The 21,435-nt window shown below is 38.4% G+C and overlaps 1 protein-coding gene across 5 annotated transcripts in view; it reads left to right on the top strand.

The window, feature by feature from the left end:
* Positions 1–21,435, top strand: part of LOC122563226 (leucine-rich repeat-containing G-protein coupled receptor 6) — a 255,999-nt gene that overhangs the window by 89,182 nt on the left and 145,382 nt on the right. For 3 of the 5 annotated variants that reach the window (XM_043716816.1, XM_043716819.1, XM_043716817.1), the window contains exon 2: positions 10,027–10,098. In XM_043716816.1, the coding sequence (XP_043572751.1) occupies positions 10,027–10,098 (72 nt within the window). Of the gene's footprint in view, positions 1–8,194; positions 8,213–10,026; positions 10,099–12,834; positions 12,923–21,435 lie in introns of those variants that run through there. The other 2 variants (XM_043716818.1, XM_043716820.1) reach the window with 2 other exon arrangements.

Genomic DNA, 21,435 nt, shown 5'->3' with positions numbered 1-21,435 from the left:
GGGTGAGGGCAAGCTCCCTCAGAACCAGGATTTTAGTTTAACCTTCAGTAGCTGTTGGAGTTTGGAATCTGTTCTATATCTTTTCCTGCTACAGCAAAACACTTAAGTTCTATCTGTCTCTCTTCAGAGTTTTCTCTTGATGTTTTTTCTTCCAGGACTGGATAATTACATGTGAGATGATCTATTTTACTGAATTTGCTTTTGTCAAGTGTGTGTTATGGCATTTTACAATATTGGAGCAGTTGCTGTTTTAGTTAAGTAATCTAGTATTCTGTTAAGTTTTCCAATAGAGTTAAGTTATTCTAGTTCTTCATTTCTTTTCATTTTAACTATAGTGTAAGAATAAAATGTGTTTTGCTTCAAGCCTGATAGTTTGACCAATCAAATTGCATTTGGAACACAACACCTTACACTTGCCTTCAAAGTAAGAAAAAGTTGGGGTCTAGGCTAACTTCTTACTATATTTTGAGGTGATTTAGTCTGGTCCATAACAAGCGGAGGGCTCTAATTGGGATCAAAATCTCTAATTCCCAGGTGAGGTTTAGGGTTATTGGACTTAAAGACAGTGAATGATCAGTTTTAGTGTTCTCTTTTCAGCTGTGCATTTGGTTGGTTTAAATACAGTGTGCCTTCTGTATTAATGGCTTTTTCAGTCACTAAGAGTTTCCTGGGGGGAGAAGATGTCACTTTGGGAGTTTTATAAAAACTGAGCAAAGCAAAGCGTTTGGAATTGACAGACAAGCTGGAGTTGGATTTGCCTTTGTCCCTGTGAAAAGTGGAAATAACTGTGGCAATCATGCAGCATTTAAAATTGCCAGGAATGTCATCAGAATCTTTGAAAATGGCTAAAATTCAATTGCAAGTGAAGCGGCTTGTACACGAAACAGCAATTAGATAATTTGAATTACAATTGAAAGCAGAAGAAAGGAGAAAGAGAGAGATTTTGAACTTCGGAGGTTGGAACTGAAAACTCAAAGTTGGTTTAAAATGCCAGAGGTAGAGGTGAAAGGTAGGAGTAGTGTTGAGGACAGTGATGGAGAGTAATCCCATCATAGACAAAGGCCAGGTGGGGATCTGTTTAAGTATATCCAAGCATTACCTAGTTTTGACAAAAAGGAAGTAGAGACCTTTTTCATGTCATTTAAGAAAGTGGCTAAACAAATGAAATGACGACTGACCATATGGGCATTGTTGATTCTAACAAAACTGATAGGTAGAGCTAATGGGTTATTTGCATCACTATCAGAGGAGCTACATGGGAAGAACAAGGAATTGAAAAATAACCCAAGGCCTCACAAATTGTTTACTTTATTGGCTTGGAATAGACCACACTGTAACTCTGTCTCAACCTCCCTTCACAATAAAACAGGACAAACTACACCTCTTAAAGCCATAGAATCATCACAGATATCATAAACAGTTCTGGAATTCAGCACTGTTCATATTATGAGTATAGGTGGCTAATCCTAAAATATAAGGAAAAGGAATAAATCCCAACATACTGGTCTTCAGTGAGACTATGACCTTTTTCACGTTGTGAACTTATTAGAAAAAAACAATGTGGTATTTATGTATTGGCACTTCACTTGTAAGGTACAGTTAGGTCAGTCTTTTCTTCCTGATACCTGTTCAGTTTTCCTTTTGTAAAGATGGATCAACTGCAGATTATACGGTTGACTAACTCACCGTTTGGAGCTGCTGGGCTCTGAGTGTGACAAGGCTTTGATATTTCATTAGGACAGCAGGGATGTTAACAGACAGGACCATCCTGCACTGGTCAAATTAAAAACAAGCTGAAAGAATTTTTTATGTCCAATCTCAAAACCATCCAAGTGTTTAGGCAGTTTATTGTGTTTAAACAGACATGTAGATGCGTTTTTACCTTCATGCTCTCAAACTGGGTTTTAAAATAATAATTCAGAAGGTATCCATCCCTCATATTTGCACCTAAGTTCCTAATACGTCTGTTGAAGCTCTAATATAATAAATTGTAAAATTCATTATTTCGCTATTTCATCCCCATATTCATTTTTGGCTCTTCTCTCCCACATTTTGAAAAGAAACTAAATTGAAAGCTTTCCAGGAATAGATTTAGATATTTGACTGACATGAGAAGTTAAAGATATTTCATAAGATTACAGAATGACGCACTTCAGAGAGCACTCATTCAAAACAATATGCATATTGAGTTCCATTTAAAAAACAAAATAAGACATTATGATAGAATATCAAAAAGACAGAACAGGGCAAGAATACCTATTCAAATTTAAAATGAATCCATGCCCGATTACACTTTCATCACATTTCCCTTTGATTGTCTGACCCAATTTTTATTTTCTATTTGTTTTCTGCAGATGGCTTTATGCTTGTTTTGTTTTTGTTTTTGTTTGTATCCATTAATATTGATTGAGTAATGAATGCCAGAAAAATGCTTGGAAGAAGAGATGATTTATCCTTGTAACTGAGCTCAGAGGTATATGCAGGTAATGGTGCCTCTGGAATCTTGTGACTTTGATGATGAAATCTGATCTCTAGATTAAAGCATACCTTCAGTTACTGTCATTCTTTAAAATGTTGCTTAACTCAACTTCAAAGATCTTTTTATTTGAATTTCCATCCCTATGCTGCAATGGCTTGAACAAGCAGCATAGACTTGCTCTGCCACGCACACTAAAACCTTGTGCTTAGTATAACACAACTATCAGCTCATTTATCAAAAAAAAACTTTTGGTATCCTTGATATTAGGTTGAGAATATGGAGTTTCTCCTGTCAAATTGTTATCTTTTTAGTCCCTATTTTGGCCAAATTTGAAATATTGATTACTTCAATGAAAGATTTTTCTCATGGCTTTAAAATTGTTTACTCACCGCAGTGAACTGAGTGTCAGATTTGTAACAGGACTAAAATATTGTTTTTTGATCATGCTTGTGCCTAGCTGTCAAAAGTCATTCCATGTTTAAATCACTTTAGTTTGTCTTCTGTCTTCTCCATTGTACCACGACCACAGCAACTAAGTATTACGCATTCTTAGCCTTTGATGAGTTTGTCCAATGTCTCTTGCTCCATTGACACCCCTCAGCTTGGATGCAATCCTCTTTGTGCTGTCTAACCTGTTCTCATCTGATGTGCAAATGAAAAGCAGCACAAGCAGCACTCACATTACACAATTGCGGAATAGAGATTAAATGTTAAAGTTAACCTAGTTAAAGTAGACATTTAGAACAAAGACTGTGAGCAAAATCCTTTCACGCAAGTAGGCAAGAAAGGAACTGTGAAATGTCAATGTCTATGGAAAGTTTCCGTATCAATTCTTACACTCCCTGCTTGGACTATTGTAATCTTGCCTTTCACAAGTAAGCCCCAGAAAGTCGAGGAAACCCATGCACTCACAGTTGAATTCCAAAACTTGTGCTGACGTCATTCATAATGAGCTTTTAATAAACCAATGTTAATTACAGGACTCTACAGAAGGAGTTTCTCACTTACAGCCTAATGTGCTGTGATTACATTTGGAAATCAATGGGCTACAATCGGCGTTTCATGTTCCCTGTAAATTTCAGCACTTTTAACCTTGTCTGCCCTCAATCTAACTTATTTCTGCAAGTGAAAGTTCTCTTCATGATAACTGCTCTTTTCTCTTCTTCTAATTCAAAAAAGTACATTTGACTTTCTATTTATGTTTGTTTCATTAGCATTGTCAGTTCAGAATATCCAAGAATAATGAGAAAACTCAGGCAGTATGATCAGCTACTCTTTATCAGGGCGTAAACAAATTTTCTAAGCTTAAGTCAAAGTTTTTGGAGCAGAACCTGAGGGCCAACTGAGAATGCAGGAGTATTGCTAGAAATAAGGCTTTGACTGCTGTCTGGTGAATGTAACTTATGATACTTTTTCAAACAAGCAAAAGGAAATTTAGCGCTATCCTAGTTAATATTTATCACTTAACCAACACCACAAAACAGATTGTCTGATTACTATTTTATCAATGGTTTTGGGAGTGTTGCTGTGCACATACTGGCTGCATATTTCCTACAATGCAATTGTAATTATACAGAAAAGTACGTAATTGGCTATATAACACTTTAGGACATTATAAAATTGTGGATTATGTTGTTTAATGCAAATCTTTCTCTCTTATTAATTGCATGACAATTATGGAGAAACTACTGACTTGTGACTCAAGTCAGACTTTGGTTGTATTTTCCCATGGGCTTCAAGGCATCAAATTGTAAGATTGCAGCCCGAAAACATACAAGAAGGTTGACACTATCCAGGACAAAGCAGCCTACTTGATTGTCACTATATCCACAAAACTTCACTCCCTTCACCACTGGCAGTAGCAAAAGTGTGTGATATCTACAAGATCATCAAAGCTCCTTTTAGGCAGTGCCTTCCAAGCCCACAACCACTACCACTGAAAAGGATAAGAGCAGCAGATATGTGGGATCATCACCTGCAAGTTGCCCTCCAAGCCACTCACCTTCTTGACTTGGAAATATATCACTCTTCCTTTAGTATTTCTGGTGTCAAATTACTGGATCTCTCCATAATAGCATTGTAAATGTACTTACATCAAATGAACTGCGGGGGATCGAGAAGGCAGCTCACCATCACCTTCTCAAGACCATTAGAGAAGAACATTTGTACTGGCCTAGTGAGTGGTGTACACATTCTTTGAATGAATAAAATGGTTATAACCAGATGGGGTATCCCAATCTTCACTTGGTTGGGAGCCAGATTGGGAACCATTAACCCAGAGATCACCTGTTAATTTGATTTCTCTAAGTGCACTGTTAGAGAAAGAATGGATTAGGAGTACTAGTGCAGCCAGACCAAACATTGAAGACAGTGAGGACATTTCAAAATAGGTGCAACCACAAAGGGTAAAGTAATAACTCTTTTTCGTGGGGCCGGTCCACGCAGGCAGTCCTTCCACTCAGAAGAGAAACCCTTACAACAGCAGCTTATGCTCATTGCAGCCCCCTGCTTGGACATTAGGGCTCTGGATTTGATGGCTGCCAAATGTGCTACAAGGAGGCCATCTCCACTGAGCTAGTAACCTCCTCCTGCCGCTGTGGACTGCTCCACCACCAGCAAAAAGCTGGTGTGTCCCAGAAATCACAATAATTGTCTTCCTTCACCCTTGCAACATACAGACAATACACTTACGTGCCTGCCCAGGGAATCATTCCTAGTGATAGGATCATACCAGGAGCAATCCTGATGTAAAGCCCTCCCCCCCCCACTCCACTACACCCTCCACTTCTAGAAACGCAGAAGCAGAAAAACTCTGCTCTTTATAACAATTAAATTTTGAAATGGGTGGTATATGATAGGACTTAAGACTTGCATAATTAGAAAAATATTTTCCAATTTTGCAATACAGATTACTCAACGGATCTGTTAATTTCTCTTTAAAGAAGTGCAATAAATTTTTGCATAATTTGCTATTATGAAGTAGATCTTCTATGAAATATTCAGCCACCGCAGTGACAGTAGTTATTTTGTTTTCTTGCCAACACAGTGTGTCTCTAAAACCTAACTATTAAACTTAATTTAATCTGAAATTATTCATGGCATTTTTAAATGCTCACTCAACTTTCTCTGTAATGAGTTCACAGTCATATTAAACTAAATATCCTGACTCTTTCTGCAACTGAAAATACCTTGTATGTTGTAGAGTGAAGGGAATTATACTTGTTCTTTATGGACAGCTATTAAGCTTGTGAAAAAGGAGCTATATGTCAAATCACTTGGAACTGGAGCCTGGATATGTCCAAGTAAGGTGTCCTCTCCAACCAACCTCTCTATACCAATTCACAGGACGTGGGCATCATTTGTTAGATCAGCATTTATTGCCCATCTCTAATTGTCCAGAGGGCAGTTAATAGTCAACTACATTGTTGTGGGTTTGGAATCACATGTAGGCCAGACCAGAAAGGATAGCAGTTTCCTTATGGCATGAGTGAAGCAGTTGGGTTTTCTTGACAATCCACAATGGTTTTATGGCCATCATTGGACTCTTAATTCCAAATTTTGTTTTATTAATGTTCAATAAGATCTGTGACTGTTCAGTCATAGGAGTGAGAAATATAGAGCTAATGATACAGATCAAGGATCTGTCATTGGATCTGACCCAATGATAACTGTATCAACCTGAAACATTTGGAATATTTTGGAATATTGAAAGGTACTGCAACATTGCAGGTTCTTGTCCTTTGTTTCCTTTATGAGGAACCAATGGATGTTTCATTGCAGTATTAGTGCAAGCTTTGACACTTAATTTTCATTAAATTCAGCAGACTAAAAACATTTAGTCAAAGCAGATATGAATAAAATCTGGACTCTTTATAGCTTAGCTTTTGTCCTAGTATTAAAATAATAGTCTACTTACAAGAAGATGATTTAAGATCTTATGTATTATTTCAATGACAACAATCATTAATAAACACATTTTAAATAACTAACTGCAGATTTAAATACACATCTATATGTGCCAAATTATTTTCCAGCAGGCAGCTACCAATTTAAAGAGATTGCAGTATTATGTTATTCCTTTGCTTTTTGCCATTCATATGCACTCTTAACATAACTACTAAACAAATACAATGCTTAGGTTTACCATATTAAACTCCACATTCTTCAATCCATACCAGAGAATGATCTGTGGATAAATATCGTCAATCAAATAAGAACACTCACTGAAATTAAAATTGATGGAAGGGCATAAAGTTGGGGACGGGTGGTCTAATTTTTAAAATGATATTAACATTCTTGTGTATTTGGAGGTCAGTGAAATCTAAAAAGGTCACATCTCTGTGTTGTAATCCTAATTATCATGCCGATCAGTGGTATTTTTACTTTGAGATGGTTATGGGAAACAGTCAAAAGATACTTTTGTGGCTGTTTCATCTAAATTAAGGGAAATGCAGCAATTAAAAATAATTATTCTGTGTCCCACTGGAGGGCCTTGGTTTTGATTATTTACAAAGCCCATTAGCCGTAAATGCAAACATAGATACCAACTTTAAAGTGCACATTAATGAAGAGTAATTCAAAAAAGGAATGTCTTCTCTAGAACAAATATTTTCTTAAATATACTTATTTTGACAGAATATTACACACATCCTTCAATATTTTAGCAGCTTCAGTATTTATGTGCACAAATACAGGATATTATATTTCTGAAGTGCAGTCTTTGAAAAAGATGTTCTTGGAACAACCAAACCATAACCACACAACGTGGAAGCATACAAAATAATTATGATGCAAAAATTGTTTCTTTAATGAATCAATTAAAATTATTTATTGACCAAATTATGATTTTAACAAGTACAATGCTGTTAGAAATCTGAAATCTGAACAGCACATTTTGGAAACAATCAACAGAGTCAGGCTGCATCTGTAGACCGGGAACAAAGTTGTTTCATTGAATTATTTTTTAATTGAATGATTGAAAATGTGATTAATTTTCTTTCTTAACTTTATCAACTTTAGTCTTTTAGTTCATTTTCTCTCAGACAGCATGATACTGGTGATTGTTCCGGAACTATACTATAGGGTGTATTGACCATTATTTCAGGTTATCTATATCTTCAGGATTGACCTGACCTTTTCTTGGTATATTCAGCTCGATACTAAGTTATCAGAACTGGAAGATATTAGGAAAGTTTTTTTTTTCTTACATAAGTGCAGAGCTAAGCAAAACTGAATAAAACCAGTAAAACTTGGGAAATTATGCATTCAGGTCCCACTCATTCTGTCTACCTGAAATTGAAACTCTCGTGCAACCAGTGCATTCATTTCCAAGTTATTAATTTCCAAGTTTATGTTTTCTTTGTTGGTTAGATGAAGATGGTGCCAGACAAAATGAAATGAGTATGGAAATAAAAGATGGGAGCATCTCAGTGAAATAGGAACGGAGGAGGGAGGTCTGAAAATTCCACAAAGAAAATGCTAACCTGGAAAATTACTCAGAAATTCTGAACGTGTGGATAACCTGAAACAACAGTCTACATTCCCTATAGTCTCATAGTTCCGGAACAATCACCAATAATGTGTTGTCTGAGAGAAAATGAACTAAAAGACTAAAGTTGATAAAGTTAAGGCAGAAAATAAGTTATATTTTCAATCATCATTCAACCAGAAAATAATTCAATAAAACAATTTGTTCATCAGCGGATAAAGAAACACCTTCATACGTTACTATTGGTAGGTTAAGTAATAAACATTATAAATAGAAATTTCTGTAAAAGAGTGACAAATTTGTTATATTCTTAACATTAACCATCATGAAAATCTGGCTCCCATCAAACAGCTGTAATTATGGCAAGTTGTTTGAAAATGTGAAAACACCTGAAAATAATAATGTATCTCCTTTGGAAAGTAATCTTTGGAATACTTCCTTTGAACTAACACCTGCTTTATAAATACCTGCAACAAAAATTAACATGCTTTTGAGGAGAGAATGGGGATTAGATTAAATACACAGTAGATTATGTGAAATCCTTGGACATATTAGGAGGAAGACAACATCCTACAAACTGTCAACTTGATATTTGTGCTGTGATCTGTTTGAACTGCTCATTTTCAGACTGGGTTACTGCTGGAAACTAAAGGCAGCTTAGAGGTTCTCTCTTAATATAAAAAGCTTTTGTGAATGAGTGGGAAATCTCTGTATTCAGTATAATAGTTGTGGTGACCTGGAAAATGGATCAACTTATGCTGTTTTTCCAGATCTTAAATTGATACCGAAAGGTCCAAAAAAAGTGTGAAAATGAGCATGACCATTCACAGAAGTGTGCAACCTGCAATCTTTCCATCGGCATGCAGGGAAAATAATGGATGTATTTTTTAAAAAGTGTTAATTATGATATTTAAATAAGATCCTAAGTTTGTTGTAGAACTCTTGTAAGAACTTGTCCAGCATCCATGAGGAAAACCATTCGATAAATCATAGTGCTAATTGGCAACCAAGACCATGCTGATGTGCACTTTAAATGGCTTCTTTTACCAAATTACCATCTTGGTGCTATTTGTTTGTTATAATGGTCCCAAAATAAGCCTTTATGTTTTTATTTTCCTTTCTGCTTTTGTTCATATTTCTTTAAACTGTATTTACTTTTCTCATTTTAATGACATTCATTAAAAAAATTGCTTAAATCTGAAATAAATATTTCCTCCAACTAAGATCAAGTTGTTGAAAGTTTACTGTGGCTTAGTAGATGAGTAACAGTTTATCTCTAGGTTGTGGTTTTCAATGAGCAATAAGTTACTGTTTATTCACACACATTAAAGTTTATTTTTTATATAAAGGAAATAATATAATTGTATATAATTAATTTGGAGTAATTTACTTCTATGGATACTGCACAAACATAGGGCACCACAGTAGACTTAATCTCAAACCTTTCTTTGTAGAACTGATTGTAAAAATAAAATACTCAGAGTTAAAATTTATTTTAATGCCCTTTGGAATCGAGCCATTAAGAGTGCCATGTTTTAATGAGTTGCAGAACCACTGCTGACTCAAAAACACATTTATAAGTGCCAACTCATTATTTCAAGCATGACAGCTTCCTGAATAGCTGGGAACTCATTGCTTCAACATTAACCTGCATTGGTGAATTCAAAGAAACAGAAATGTTTTATTTCAATATAACATTTATACATTCAAATGATTGTGCGGCAACATCAGAACAGATTCGGGGAAAAGTGACCTCAAATCATTCAAAACAATTATTCCATTTGTTATTTTGCTGTACATAGTGGCTATTTAATAGAGGAATCAGGACTACTAACCAATTTAAAACCAGCATTTGCCATTAAATGTCTCAAAATTAAATATTGTTATTACTTTCTCAACAAGATGTTTCTATCATTTTATATTCCAAGTTATCTCAGTATTGTGCCACTGATTTCCACATCTCAAACTCATGATGAATTGCAATTGTCTGTGAAAATAGAACTTAGATCACTGAGTTAATTACATTATAATTAATTCTTCACTTTTTATGTCTCTTCAGTGACTTGAGCATGAACAATATTAATGAGCTACAGCCGAATGCTTTTGGAGATCTTCACTTCTTGGAAGAACTGTAAGTAATCAAACAACATTGAGAACAAACAACTATAATAATGAGGTTGAAAAATTTCAAAGAAGTTGGTGTACAATTAATATTTCTTTCACAGTTTTCTATAACTCTCGTTGTACCTGAATGTATTTGTAACTCGCTCATATCGCAAATTGTTTTAATCAAACCATGAGCAAATAAGGAACTTGAATTTAAGTAATACTTTTCTCAACCTCTGAATATCTTAGTCATTCTGAACTAGTTTTGAAGAGTCGTCATTCTTGTGATGTGGTGAAACATAACAGCAATTTGCACACAGTAAGTTGGCACAAGCAGTAATGAGGCTACTGCCCATTTCATCTTTCTTTGCTCATATATATTGAAATTTGGAATTTTGGCTACTTCGCTGTTTGCCATGATTTAATTTTTTTTATTTATTTATTGTCACATGTATTTTGTTACAAAATACAATGAAAAGTGTTGCATAGTATCATTCAACTTTACAGTCCTTCTTGTTAAATACTCTGCCATGGGCCTGGTACCCAGGAATGAGTCCCTTCATCGTGTCACCACTGCTGGAATGAAAGTCACCCAACCCATTGGCATCATCTCACCTCCACCAACGCCCTCACTATGATGTGTCCTTGCTGGACCTCACCAATACAGATGCCACCAATACCGCCAGGTACCGCACTGGTCCAAACTAAAATCCGCCACCACCACGAGTCTGCTTTGGGTCTACAATGCCGATACAGCTGCTGCTGATGCCACAGGGTCTTGTACTGGAAGCAAACCCATATCCGCTGCCACCTCCATGAATCTAATGAGATCCCATACATGTGTAAGAGTTAAGAGCAGAAGTAGGCTACTTGGCTCCTTGAGCCTGCTCCACCATTCAATAGGATGTGACTGATCTTGACCAGCACAAGTCTTCTCTACCTTGATAATCATTTACTCGCTTGCTCGTCAAGAATCAATCTATCTCTCCATAAAAAAATTCAAAGAATCTACTTCACTGCCTTTTGAGGAAGGGAATTCTAAAGACCCATGACTCTTAGTGACAAAAATATTTCTTCTCATCTCTGTCTTAAATGGGCAGACCGTTATTTAGACTAGAGTAGCTTTTATTTGTCATTTCTTCCATATACAACTGATGCAGTAAGAATGAAAGTGTTCCTCCAGGACCAAGGTGCTACATGGACAGCACAAACTACATGATCATACGAAGGGGGGCATAAAGTGCGTAAAAAGTGCAAAACACGCAAATTATGGTGTAATAAAAGAATGATAATTAATAGACATCGTTCTAACAGCAATTCAAAGTCGCGCAAAGAATTTTAGATGAAAAGGAGTCCGATCACACAGTGTTAAGGAGCCTGATGGCTTGAGGGAAGAAACTGTTGTACAGGCTGGCTGTGAGAGACCAAATGCTCTGGTATCATCTGCCAGATGGCAGGAGGGAGAAGAGTTTGGGAGATTTGTGGGGTCTTCCACAATGCTCTTAGCCTTTTGGATGCAGCATGTGGTGTAAATGTCTGTAATGGAAGCAAGAGAGACCCCGATGATCTTCTCAGCTGTCCTCACTATCCATTGTAGGTCATATGATCCGAGACGGTGCCTTGTCATTCCTGCTGATGAGACCCACTACCGTTGTGTCATCAGTCAACTTGATGTGATTCGACCAGTGCATTGCTGCACAGTCATGTGTCAGCAGGGTACACAGCAGTGGACCGAGCGCATGGTCCTGGTGGCCCTAGCCCCTGCTCAGTGTGATGGTGTTGGAGATGCTGTTCCTAATCCAGACTGACTGAGGTCTCCCAGTCAGGAAGTTGACGATCCAGTTACAAAGGGAGGTATTTAGATCCAGCAGACTCAGCTTTCCAAACAGGTGCTGAGGAACGATAGTGTTAAATGCAGAATTGAAGTCTATGAACAGTAGTCTGACGTAGATGTCTACCTTCTCAGGTGAATGACGGCCAGATGGAGGGTGGTGGAAGTGGCATCATCTGTTGAGCAGTTGGGTCGATTCGCGAACAGCAGAGTGCCCAGTGAGGGTTTCCTTGTTGAGTTTTCCCAAAGTCTAGCCTATTTGGGGAGTTTGGGGAGATGGGAGATGAATATTAATGAAATGCATTGTAGCATTCACAAGGTGTTTAAGAAGCAATCATTCCTTGTTTGGCAGTTTGCTGCTGCTTAGCGAGAATCTCGGCATGCTGCTTGAGAGAAACGCAAGAGGTGATGCAAATTTCTTCTGATGTCAAAATGGGCTTTGCCTTACTTGTTGAAAGATTCTACCACACATCAGAACACAGCCCAAACTGCTCAGACTCCTGTAAGATTCCACCTGTGGACTTTGCAAATTGCATAGACAATAATGGGCTTAAATTCCACCAGGCATCAATCCAGGTGAGCTGAACTTGAACAACAGCTAAGCTCCGTGGTGATAAAATAGAACCTATGCTAAAAACATATTTCTCAGTTTGCACTGAGGCAGGGCTAGGGCTGGGATGAAGAGAGGGGAAGAAGGAAATTTCCTTCTGCACAAAATGGTATCAATCATAGTTTTGGCAGCAGATCCTTCCTTTGGCAAGTGCAGCTCAGCTGTAAAAAAGAAAAGTCAAAGTCCTGGTGTGTGCTGAGTTAACTGACTTAAGGTTGAAGTTAATAGGTTATTATTCCGACATTCTTTGGTTTGGAGTGTGGTGTTGCAGGATTGGGAACAAACAGCCACAGCTGTTGTTCCTGATTATTATCCTGCAAACGTCTGATAGCACTGACAAGTTCCAAGTTCTCTCTTCAACAGCAACTGGAACAGAAAGTAACTATGCATGTTATATGGCTACTTCAGGTGAAATTTTCTTTTGTGTTTTATTTATCATCTTTAGTTATCATCCTGCCTCTCTTTTAAATAAATCAAATGCAGAGCCTTAGATTTTTGTCTGTTAAGAAAAGGTTTCCATGTTAAACTAATCCCATTATGAAACAGTGCTCTCCAATTAACAAAGGAAATGAAATTTTAACATGAGCTTAATCAGGTTAATCTACAACCCTCTCTGTCAGTTGAGGAAAATGTCAACAGTCCCAGATGTGAATTGCTTAACATGTACTGAACTGTTTAACATGCTGGTCTGTTTTTTTCTGCCTCTGGTTTAACTGTGACCTGGATATGGCCTTCCTGTCACAGTGAAACTACATTGAAATATTAAAATCTTCCCATTTGAATATCCCAAAGTCCTTATAAAGTAATTTAAGTAGATTGTATGGAGGTATGTGTGTGGTAATGTGCTGCATCTTACTGTCTTCACTCACATTGAAATCAGAGGGTTAGATAGGGTGGACAGGGAGAGCCTTTTTCCAAGTATGGGGACGGCAAACACGAGGGGACACAACTTTAAAGTGAGGGGAGATAGGTATAAGAGAGATGTCAGAGGTAGGTTCTTTACTCAGAGAGTAGTAAGGGTATGGAAAGCTTTGCCTGCAACGGTAGTAGATTTGCCAAGTTTAAGTGCATTTAAGTCGTCATTGGACAGGCATATGGACGTACTTGGAATAGTGTAGGTGGGATAGGCTTCAGATTAGTATGACAGGGCGGCGTAACATTGAGGGCCGAAGGGCCTGTACGGCACTGTTATGTTCTATGTTCTATGTTTACCTGGATGCTTATAGCATCTTCGAGTTACCTTGCCTTTGTGCATTTTGCTCCTTCAGGCAGAGATACCAGACTCATAATACTGCTGTCTTGCATTTGTGTGTGTGTGCATGCATGGGCGTACATGTGTACTTGCAAGTGCGTGTGCGCGTGTATGTAGATGTGGGTGTCTTAGAGCTATCCTATAACAATTCAAATAAAATGCAACAATTAAAATAGATTCCATCCCATCCCTTTTATAGCATGGGAGCACTGCTGCCTCACAGCGCCAGGGAACTGGGTCCGAATTCTGCCTTGGGCGACTGTCTGTGTGGAGTTTGCACGTTCTCCCCATGTCTGTGTGGGTTTCCTCCGAGTGCTCAGGTTTCCTCCCACAGTCCAAAGATGTGCAGGTTAGGTGAATTGATCATGTTAAATTGCCCATTGAGTTAGGTGCATTAGTCAGGGGTAAATATGGGCAATGGCTCTGGGTGGATTACTCTTCGGAGGGTCAGTGTGGACTAGTTGGGCAGAAGGGCCTGTTCCCACACTGTAGGGAATCTAATCTAAAAAGATTTAGATACAATTATGTGGGGAAAATCTGTAATGGATTCCATTGTAATGAACACTGAGTCAGATATTAAAGACAAATGTGAGATTGAGATCTGGGATGCAGTATAGAGAATAGTAACTGCTTGGTTAAAGTATTCTACTTTTGTGTATATTTGATGGAAATGCTTTCGCTGTGACCTTACCAGTCCACCAAAAGTATGTTTAGTGTGATGGCTTTTTGTATTCAGAAATGTGTGTCAATTGTTTTGAAATCTTTGATACCTGTTGACTCATACCAAATTAAATTCTATGGTAACAATGAAATTAGTGGGGATTGGCTAACTCAGTTGGCTAGATGACTGGTTGGCAGAGTGATGTCAACATCAAGAGTCAATTCCCACAGGGGCAGCACAGTGGCTCAGTGGTTAGTAATGCTGCCTCACAGCACCAAGGACCTGGATTCGATTCCTACCTTGGGCAACTGTCTGTGTGGAGTTTGCACATTCTCCCTGTGTCTGCATGGGTTTCCTCTGGGTGCTCTAGTTTCCCACAATCCAAAGATGTGCAGGTCAGGTGAATTGGCCATGCTAAATTGCCTGTAGTGTTAGGTGCATTAGTCAGGGGTAAATGTAGGGAATGGGTCTGGGTGGGTTACTCTTTGGAGGGTCGATGTGGACTGAAGGGCCTGTTTCCATGTTGTAGGGAATCTAATCTAATCAGCTAAGGTTATCATGAAGTACTTTCTTTTTCAACCTCTCATGTTGCCTATGGTGTGTGACCTTCAGGTAGAACTAACATTAGTCATCTCTGTCTAATGAGAGAGCAGCCCTCTGTTCTGGTAGGACTATGGTGTATTTACTTTTTTATGCTTTCCTCATGGATTGTGGCTTTAAGAATGTTGATGAATTCTTCAAAATCGGCTTCTGTGAGAGTACAAATACCCCATAGATGAACACAGATTTAAAATATATTGTTACTGATTACTGCATTACCTAGTAAATGAGTTAGAATACAATGGGACCGTCAACATCCAAAAAGTAGCCCCTGACAAAATTTCAAGAAAAGCGCTCGAGAAAGAAATACTTTGACCTTGGATCCACACAAGGATGATCCTGTGGCATTTATTAATAATCAATGCACTACTGGTACATCAATTCATCCTGCATGTCTATTCGGGATACCTGGGAAGCTGCCTTGATGCTTTTATCCTGCATTAGTCTCATTTCCCACAGATATCTTAAAAAGCTCTTACTTGTCTGGTGACAAGGAATACCTTCTGATGATAGGACTAATGACATCCCTTAGAATTGCTAACACCATGAAATGGCACAGCTAAAATCATGTGCTAACAAAAGTGATCTTTGAGCAAATCTTTGGGTTGCAGAAGATATGCTTCAAGTTCCAGGTAATGGTGGTCTGTTGCTGTCAGCACAGATTGCCACAGATTTACTGCAGTATGTCTGAATCAATGTGGATACATGGCAATTCACGCTGCCCTCCCCATCTCCATTACAAAGATGTTTCACATTTAACAAGACATGCCTATTGCTGAGACACTTTGTTCACCTTTTTATTCCTGTCACATTATTTGTTGCAGAGCAAGTGACAGATATTATTAGAGAGGATGTAAAAATTGATTTGAAATGAGTTTATGGTTGATTAATATTAAAGGGGTGACGAAGCAGATTTTAACTCCCAAGTGAATACCTTGTGAAACTAACTTGATCTCTTTACCTTCTCCTCTTACTCCTACTTTGTTTAATACCTGTAGCTTTAGCAGTGTGGGAGGAAGCCTAATCATGTCTCTGCTCTGACAGCTCGGATTGTCTTGGTCATGGTCCTCTTGGTGTTGGAGCTTGTATGGACCCGACTGAATCCTGTCCTAGATGCTCTTGTGAAAGAGCATGGTAAGGCAGGAAGAAGGAAAGGAATTTTGACTGATGAGAGGGGCAAAGGATCACTGTAAACTGAACCCCCACTTCCATGAATGTTAGTCCATCTTCCCTGTTGTATTCCATCCAGATTGTTGGTTGCCAAGAGCTGGAGTGCCATTTTGCTGCTTTTGAGTAAGGTGCTGAATAATCAAGGTAATTTCATAGAATCATAGTGCAGCTAGAGGCCATTCAGACCATCAGGTCTGCACTGACACTCCAAAGAGCATCCTACCCAGACCCATTTCCTCCTCATAACCCCGCATTAACCACAGCGAATCCACTGAGACTACACATACCGAGACACTACTGGGTAATGCACTTAACCTGTAGCTCTTTGGACTATGGGAGGAAATCAGAGCAACTAGTGGAAACCACACAGACCTAGGATACACAAACTCCACACAGTCACCCAAGGCTGGAATCTAATCGAGGTCCCTGGTACTGTGACGTTGCAGTGCTAACCACTGTGACACTACATTTTTAATTGTTTGGCATTTTGTTTAAGATGTGGGACTGAGTGTACAGGTAATCTACCACCCATATCATGTCTGATGCTCTAAAATCAGGAGTCTTTTCCATTATTGCAATGGTCTGAGACATCATGGCACTCATTCTAGAAACCGAGTCCACCAACTTCTCTATAAATTATGCACAGTTCACCCGCAACGTTGACACAACCTCAGATATATTCTGCTGCTGTATCTGATAGCACTCATCACCAATAATCTGAGACCAATAATCTGTGCTCACATGAGTAAAACGTAGAGGATCCTACACCTTCCAATAGGAATTCTCTTCTGCTGATCTTGTCACCACAATGCAGCTGCTCACTCGCTATTATCATTTAGAAATCTAGCTACCTCTTTTGGTGAGGTTTCAAAGTGTGCACACCTGAGCTGGTGTAGGGTGCACACAAATTATGTGAAAATGCTTCCTCCAAGTATATGATCTCCTGTGCGATCAGGACTATCAGAGAAACAAACAACGTGGTTTAGAATTGAGAAGGTGAGAGAATGCCAAGTCATCAGTGAACAATTCACCGTATCTCAGTGGTTATTGATAACAAGTCAACATGCATGAGTGTGGTCTGCCATAATATTTAATTCTGTCATTGTGCAACTGGACACATTTATCTCTCCATTGCCAATAGGTAAGACATGACTGATCACCATTACCACCTCCTACTACTCTAGATGTTAGTGGTGAAGCTGTGCATCATAAAATTTCCATCAGATAGCTAGTCAATGATGATAGAGAGACCAGAAGATTTGGGTTCACGGAAAGATAAAGAGACAGTTCTGTTTCTGAGAAATTCCCAGAGCTTCATTTCAATCAGCTGTGTTAGTTATTTGAAAGTGAATGAAAGAATGGCTCTGGGGAAATAGGTTTATTCTGTATATAGTCATGGTTCATGACACCAATAGGCTTATCATGGACAGAAGGCAAATTAAACTTAGTTCTATAACCAGAAACTTTATTAGATGTATCAGTAGAATCTTTAAGTTGCAATTGATATGTAAGGACTGACTAGAAGGAGTTTTGCTGGAGATTACTGATCCCATATATTCTCCATGAAATTAGATCTCAGCAAAGAGGTCAAAACCAAATATGGCCAAACTCAAGATAGTAAGAACACAAATGTGGAATTTGTGGCTGTTGTTGTGGAAGGACAAGTTTACTAGGAACAAACTCTAGATGCCTTTCCTGGATTCCCACAACTACATTGTTTCTTAAATGGGCAGGTTACCTCTCCAAGCTAACTATACACAAATTACTTTGTCTGACATTGTAAGACACAGTACATCAAACACAATCTATTGCCAGCTTATGTGAGGTTTTTGTTTTAATTGTAGCTTATGTTAAATAAGTGTGTGTGTTTATTTCTTCTGTTACGTAGTGTGTGATTGTTAATAAACTTGAAGTGACACTGTGTTTCTGTTTTGATCAGACATTTGGTGCTAACCTACCAAACTCAATAGCTGGATACTAGACTACACTGACAGCACTTCGGGTTTTTGGATGGTCTTATATCTTCTTAGATTGGGCTTTTAGCCTATATGAGCCAGCCACATTTGGGATTGTGCGGCTAATGAATTATTCCTCTTTACAGCCATCTCCACCAAACACATGGTGCTCCTGGCAGCGGTCAATTATCAAACCTATAAATTATACATTTCCTTTCCCTAAGTTATTACAGCACTTGGCATGGAAGACAAACTTTCCTCATTCCGTAATGCCCAATTTGCACCAATTTTGTTCAGTAAACATTTGCCTTTGCCTTTCCAGTGCTATTCCAGGTGCTTCTAACCATCTGTTAATGGCAGAGGGTAACTGATGAAGAGGATTATTGTTTGCTCTGTTTCCTTAAGTTGGCTAACGGAGAAGGAAATGCAGCCCACATTCTGAAAACATCAAAACGGCGTGTGAACCACTCGGTTTTGGTACACCCAAAGTACTTTTAATAACTGACTGTTACACCCAGAATGTCGTCAATTATATGGCTGTAGTAAAGCTGTGTTGATGCAGAAAATACACCAGCATGTTGCCTTTTAGGTCACTCGAGCATTTGTTCTGATGGTGATGAAGGATTTATACCGTCAGGTAATTTAAAGTTAGATTTCAGATTCCACATGCTGTACAGATCAATTGTTTCAACTGGTTTCCGAGCTTTACCCATGTTTATAATTAGGCTGATTTCTTGTGTAGTGAAACAACTGGCTCTCTCTGGCAGGTGAAGAATACTGTTGAATTAAATTACTCTTATTACAAGCCCAGAATAACAGCTTCATGCTTTATGGCTGACGGCTTAAGTCTTTTATTTTTAAACCTTTACTTATAGATTATGGCTCTTTAAATTTTATAACTGTTATCCAAAACCGACCTTCTAATCCAGAATGAAAATAAATGTACAAAAACTTATATTAAATTCTGAATGATTTGTTGAACTTCGGTCAAAAAGGTAATTGTCCAGCATCCAGACTGCAGTTAATTGCTAACAGTTGTCAGGCCTGCCTTATGCTTGACATTGTTCAGAACTATCCATTTTATTGCACTGCATCATCTTAAATCCTCACCAGCTGTTCTGAAGAACTGTCTCAGAATCCAGGCCTGTCCAATGACGACTATATTCTTTCACAGTTAATCCTATCATGCCTTTTTTTGTTGTCCTTCAATAATTTTGTAGCTTCAAAAATAATGACATAGTTGGATTTATAGATGATATATGCAAAATTTAATAGAGAGATCAGAAAGTATTTATACATTACGAAACTATCTGCTACTGCAGAACCTTTATTTTTTAACTCAGTATCCCATGCAAGAAATTTTTAAGAATCATCTTTCAAACATAAACTTTTATATTAAAGATTTAGTGTGCTAATAGGTATGTATGGACACACAATCCCACTGAAGCTGAAAAATGTGTTGCTGGAAAAGCGCAGCAGGTCAGGCAGCATCCAAGGAGCAGGAGAATTGACGTTTTTGGCATAAGCCGTTCTTCAGGATTCCTCTCTGGCAGAAGGGGGTAAGGGAAAGTGAAAGCAACAGGGAGTATGGAGTTAAATGGAAAGATAAGCAGCAGGATAGCATATGTGTAGGCGGATTTAAACTTGAGGCAGACTGGGAATGCAGCAAAAAGGAAGGATAACTTAGGACATCTTATGACTTCCAATATCTCTAATGATCAGAAAGTTAGCATTAAGGCACTTTACCTGAATGCTCGTAGCATTCGTAACAAAGCAGATAAACTAATGGCACAGATCATCGTGAATGATTATGATGTGGTAGGCATCACAGAGACGTGGTTACAAGGGGGTCAGGACTGGCAGTTAAACATCCAAGGATTTTCAACTTATCGAAAAGAAAGGGAGGAGGGCAGAGGGGACGGGGTTGCCTTGTTAGTTAAGAACAAAATTAAATCTATAGCACTGAATGACATAGCGTCGGATGATGTGAAGTCTGTGTGGGTGGAATTGAGGAACCACAAAGGCAAAAAAACCAAAATGGGAGTTATGTACAGACCTCCTAACAGTGGTCAGGACCAGGGGCGCAACATGTACCGGGAAATAGAGAAGGCATGTCAGAAAGGCAAGGTCACGGTGATCATGGGAGACTTCAATATGCAGGTGGACTGGGTAAATAATGTTGTCAGTGGATCCAAAGAAATGGAATTCATGGAATGCTAACAGGATGGCTTTTTGGAACAGCTTGTCATGGAGCCCACAAGGTAGCAGGCTATTCTGGACCTAGTGCTATGTAATGAACCAGACTTTATAAAAAAATCTAAGGGAACACTTAGGAAGCAGTGATCATAATATGGTAGAGTTCAGTCTGCAGTTTGAAAGAGAGAAGGCAAAATCGGATGTAATGGTATTACAGTTAAATAAAGGTAATTATGAGGGCATGAGAGAGGAACTGGCGAAAATAGACTGGAAGCAGAGCCTAGCGGGGAAGACAGTAGAACAAAAATGGCAGGTGTTTGTGGGTATAATTGAGGACACTGTACAGATGTTCATCCCCAAGAAAAGAAAGATTATCCGGGGAGGGATTAGACAGCCATGGCTGACAAAGGAAGTCAGGAAATGTGTTAAAGAGAAAGAGAGATCCTATAAAGTGGCCAAGAGCACTGGGAAATCAAAAGATTGGGAAGGCTACAAAAACAGAGGATAACAAAGCAAGAAATAAGGAAGGAGAGGATCAAATATGAAGGTAGGCTAGCCAGTAATATTAGAAATGATAGTAAAAGTTTCTTTCAATACATAAGAAACAAACGACAGGCAAGAGTAGACATTGGGCCACTTCAAACTGATGCGGGAAGGCTAGTGATGGGAGATAAGGAGAACTTAATAAGTACTTTGCGTCAGTCTTCTCAGTGAAAGACATGAGTAATATCCCAACAATTAAAAGGAGTCAGGGGGCTGAGTTGAGTATGGTCGCCATTACAAAAGAGAAAGTGTTAGAAAAGCTAAAAGGTCTTAAAATTGACAAACCTCCTGGCCCCGATGGGCTACATCCTAGAGTTCTGAGGGAGGTGGCTGAGGAAATAGCAGAGGCGTTGGTTGAGATCTTTCAAAAGTCACTGGAGTCAGGGAAAGTCACCAATGATTGGAAGATCGCTGTTGTAACCCCCTTGTTCAAGAAAGGATCAAGACAAAAGAAGGAAAATTATAGGCCAATTAGCCTAACCTCGGTTGTTGGTAAAATTCTAGAATCCATCATTAAGGACGAGGTTTCTAAATTCTTGGAAGA

The sequence above is a fragment of the Chiloscyllium plagiosum genome, chromosome 26 (assembly GCF_004010195.1).
Source record: "Chiloscyllium plagiosum isolate BGI_BamShark_2017 chromosome 26, ASM401019v2, whole genome shotgun sequence".
In the NCBI taxonomy this organism is placed as follows: Eukaryota; Metazoa; Chordata; class Chondrichthyes; order Orectolobiformes; family Hemiscylliidae; genus Chiloscyllium; species Chiloscyllium plagiosum.
The sequence above is the reverse complement of the archived record's forward strand: the minus strand, read 5'-3'. Positions and strand labels throughout refer to the sequence as shown.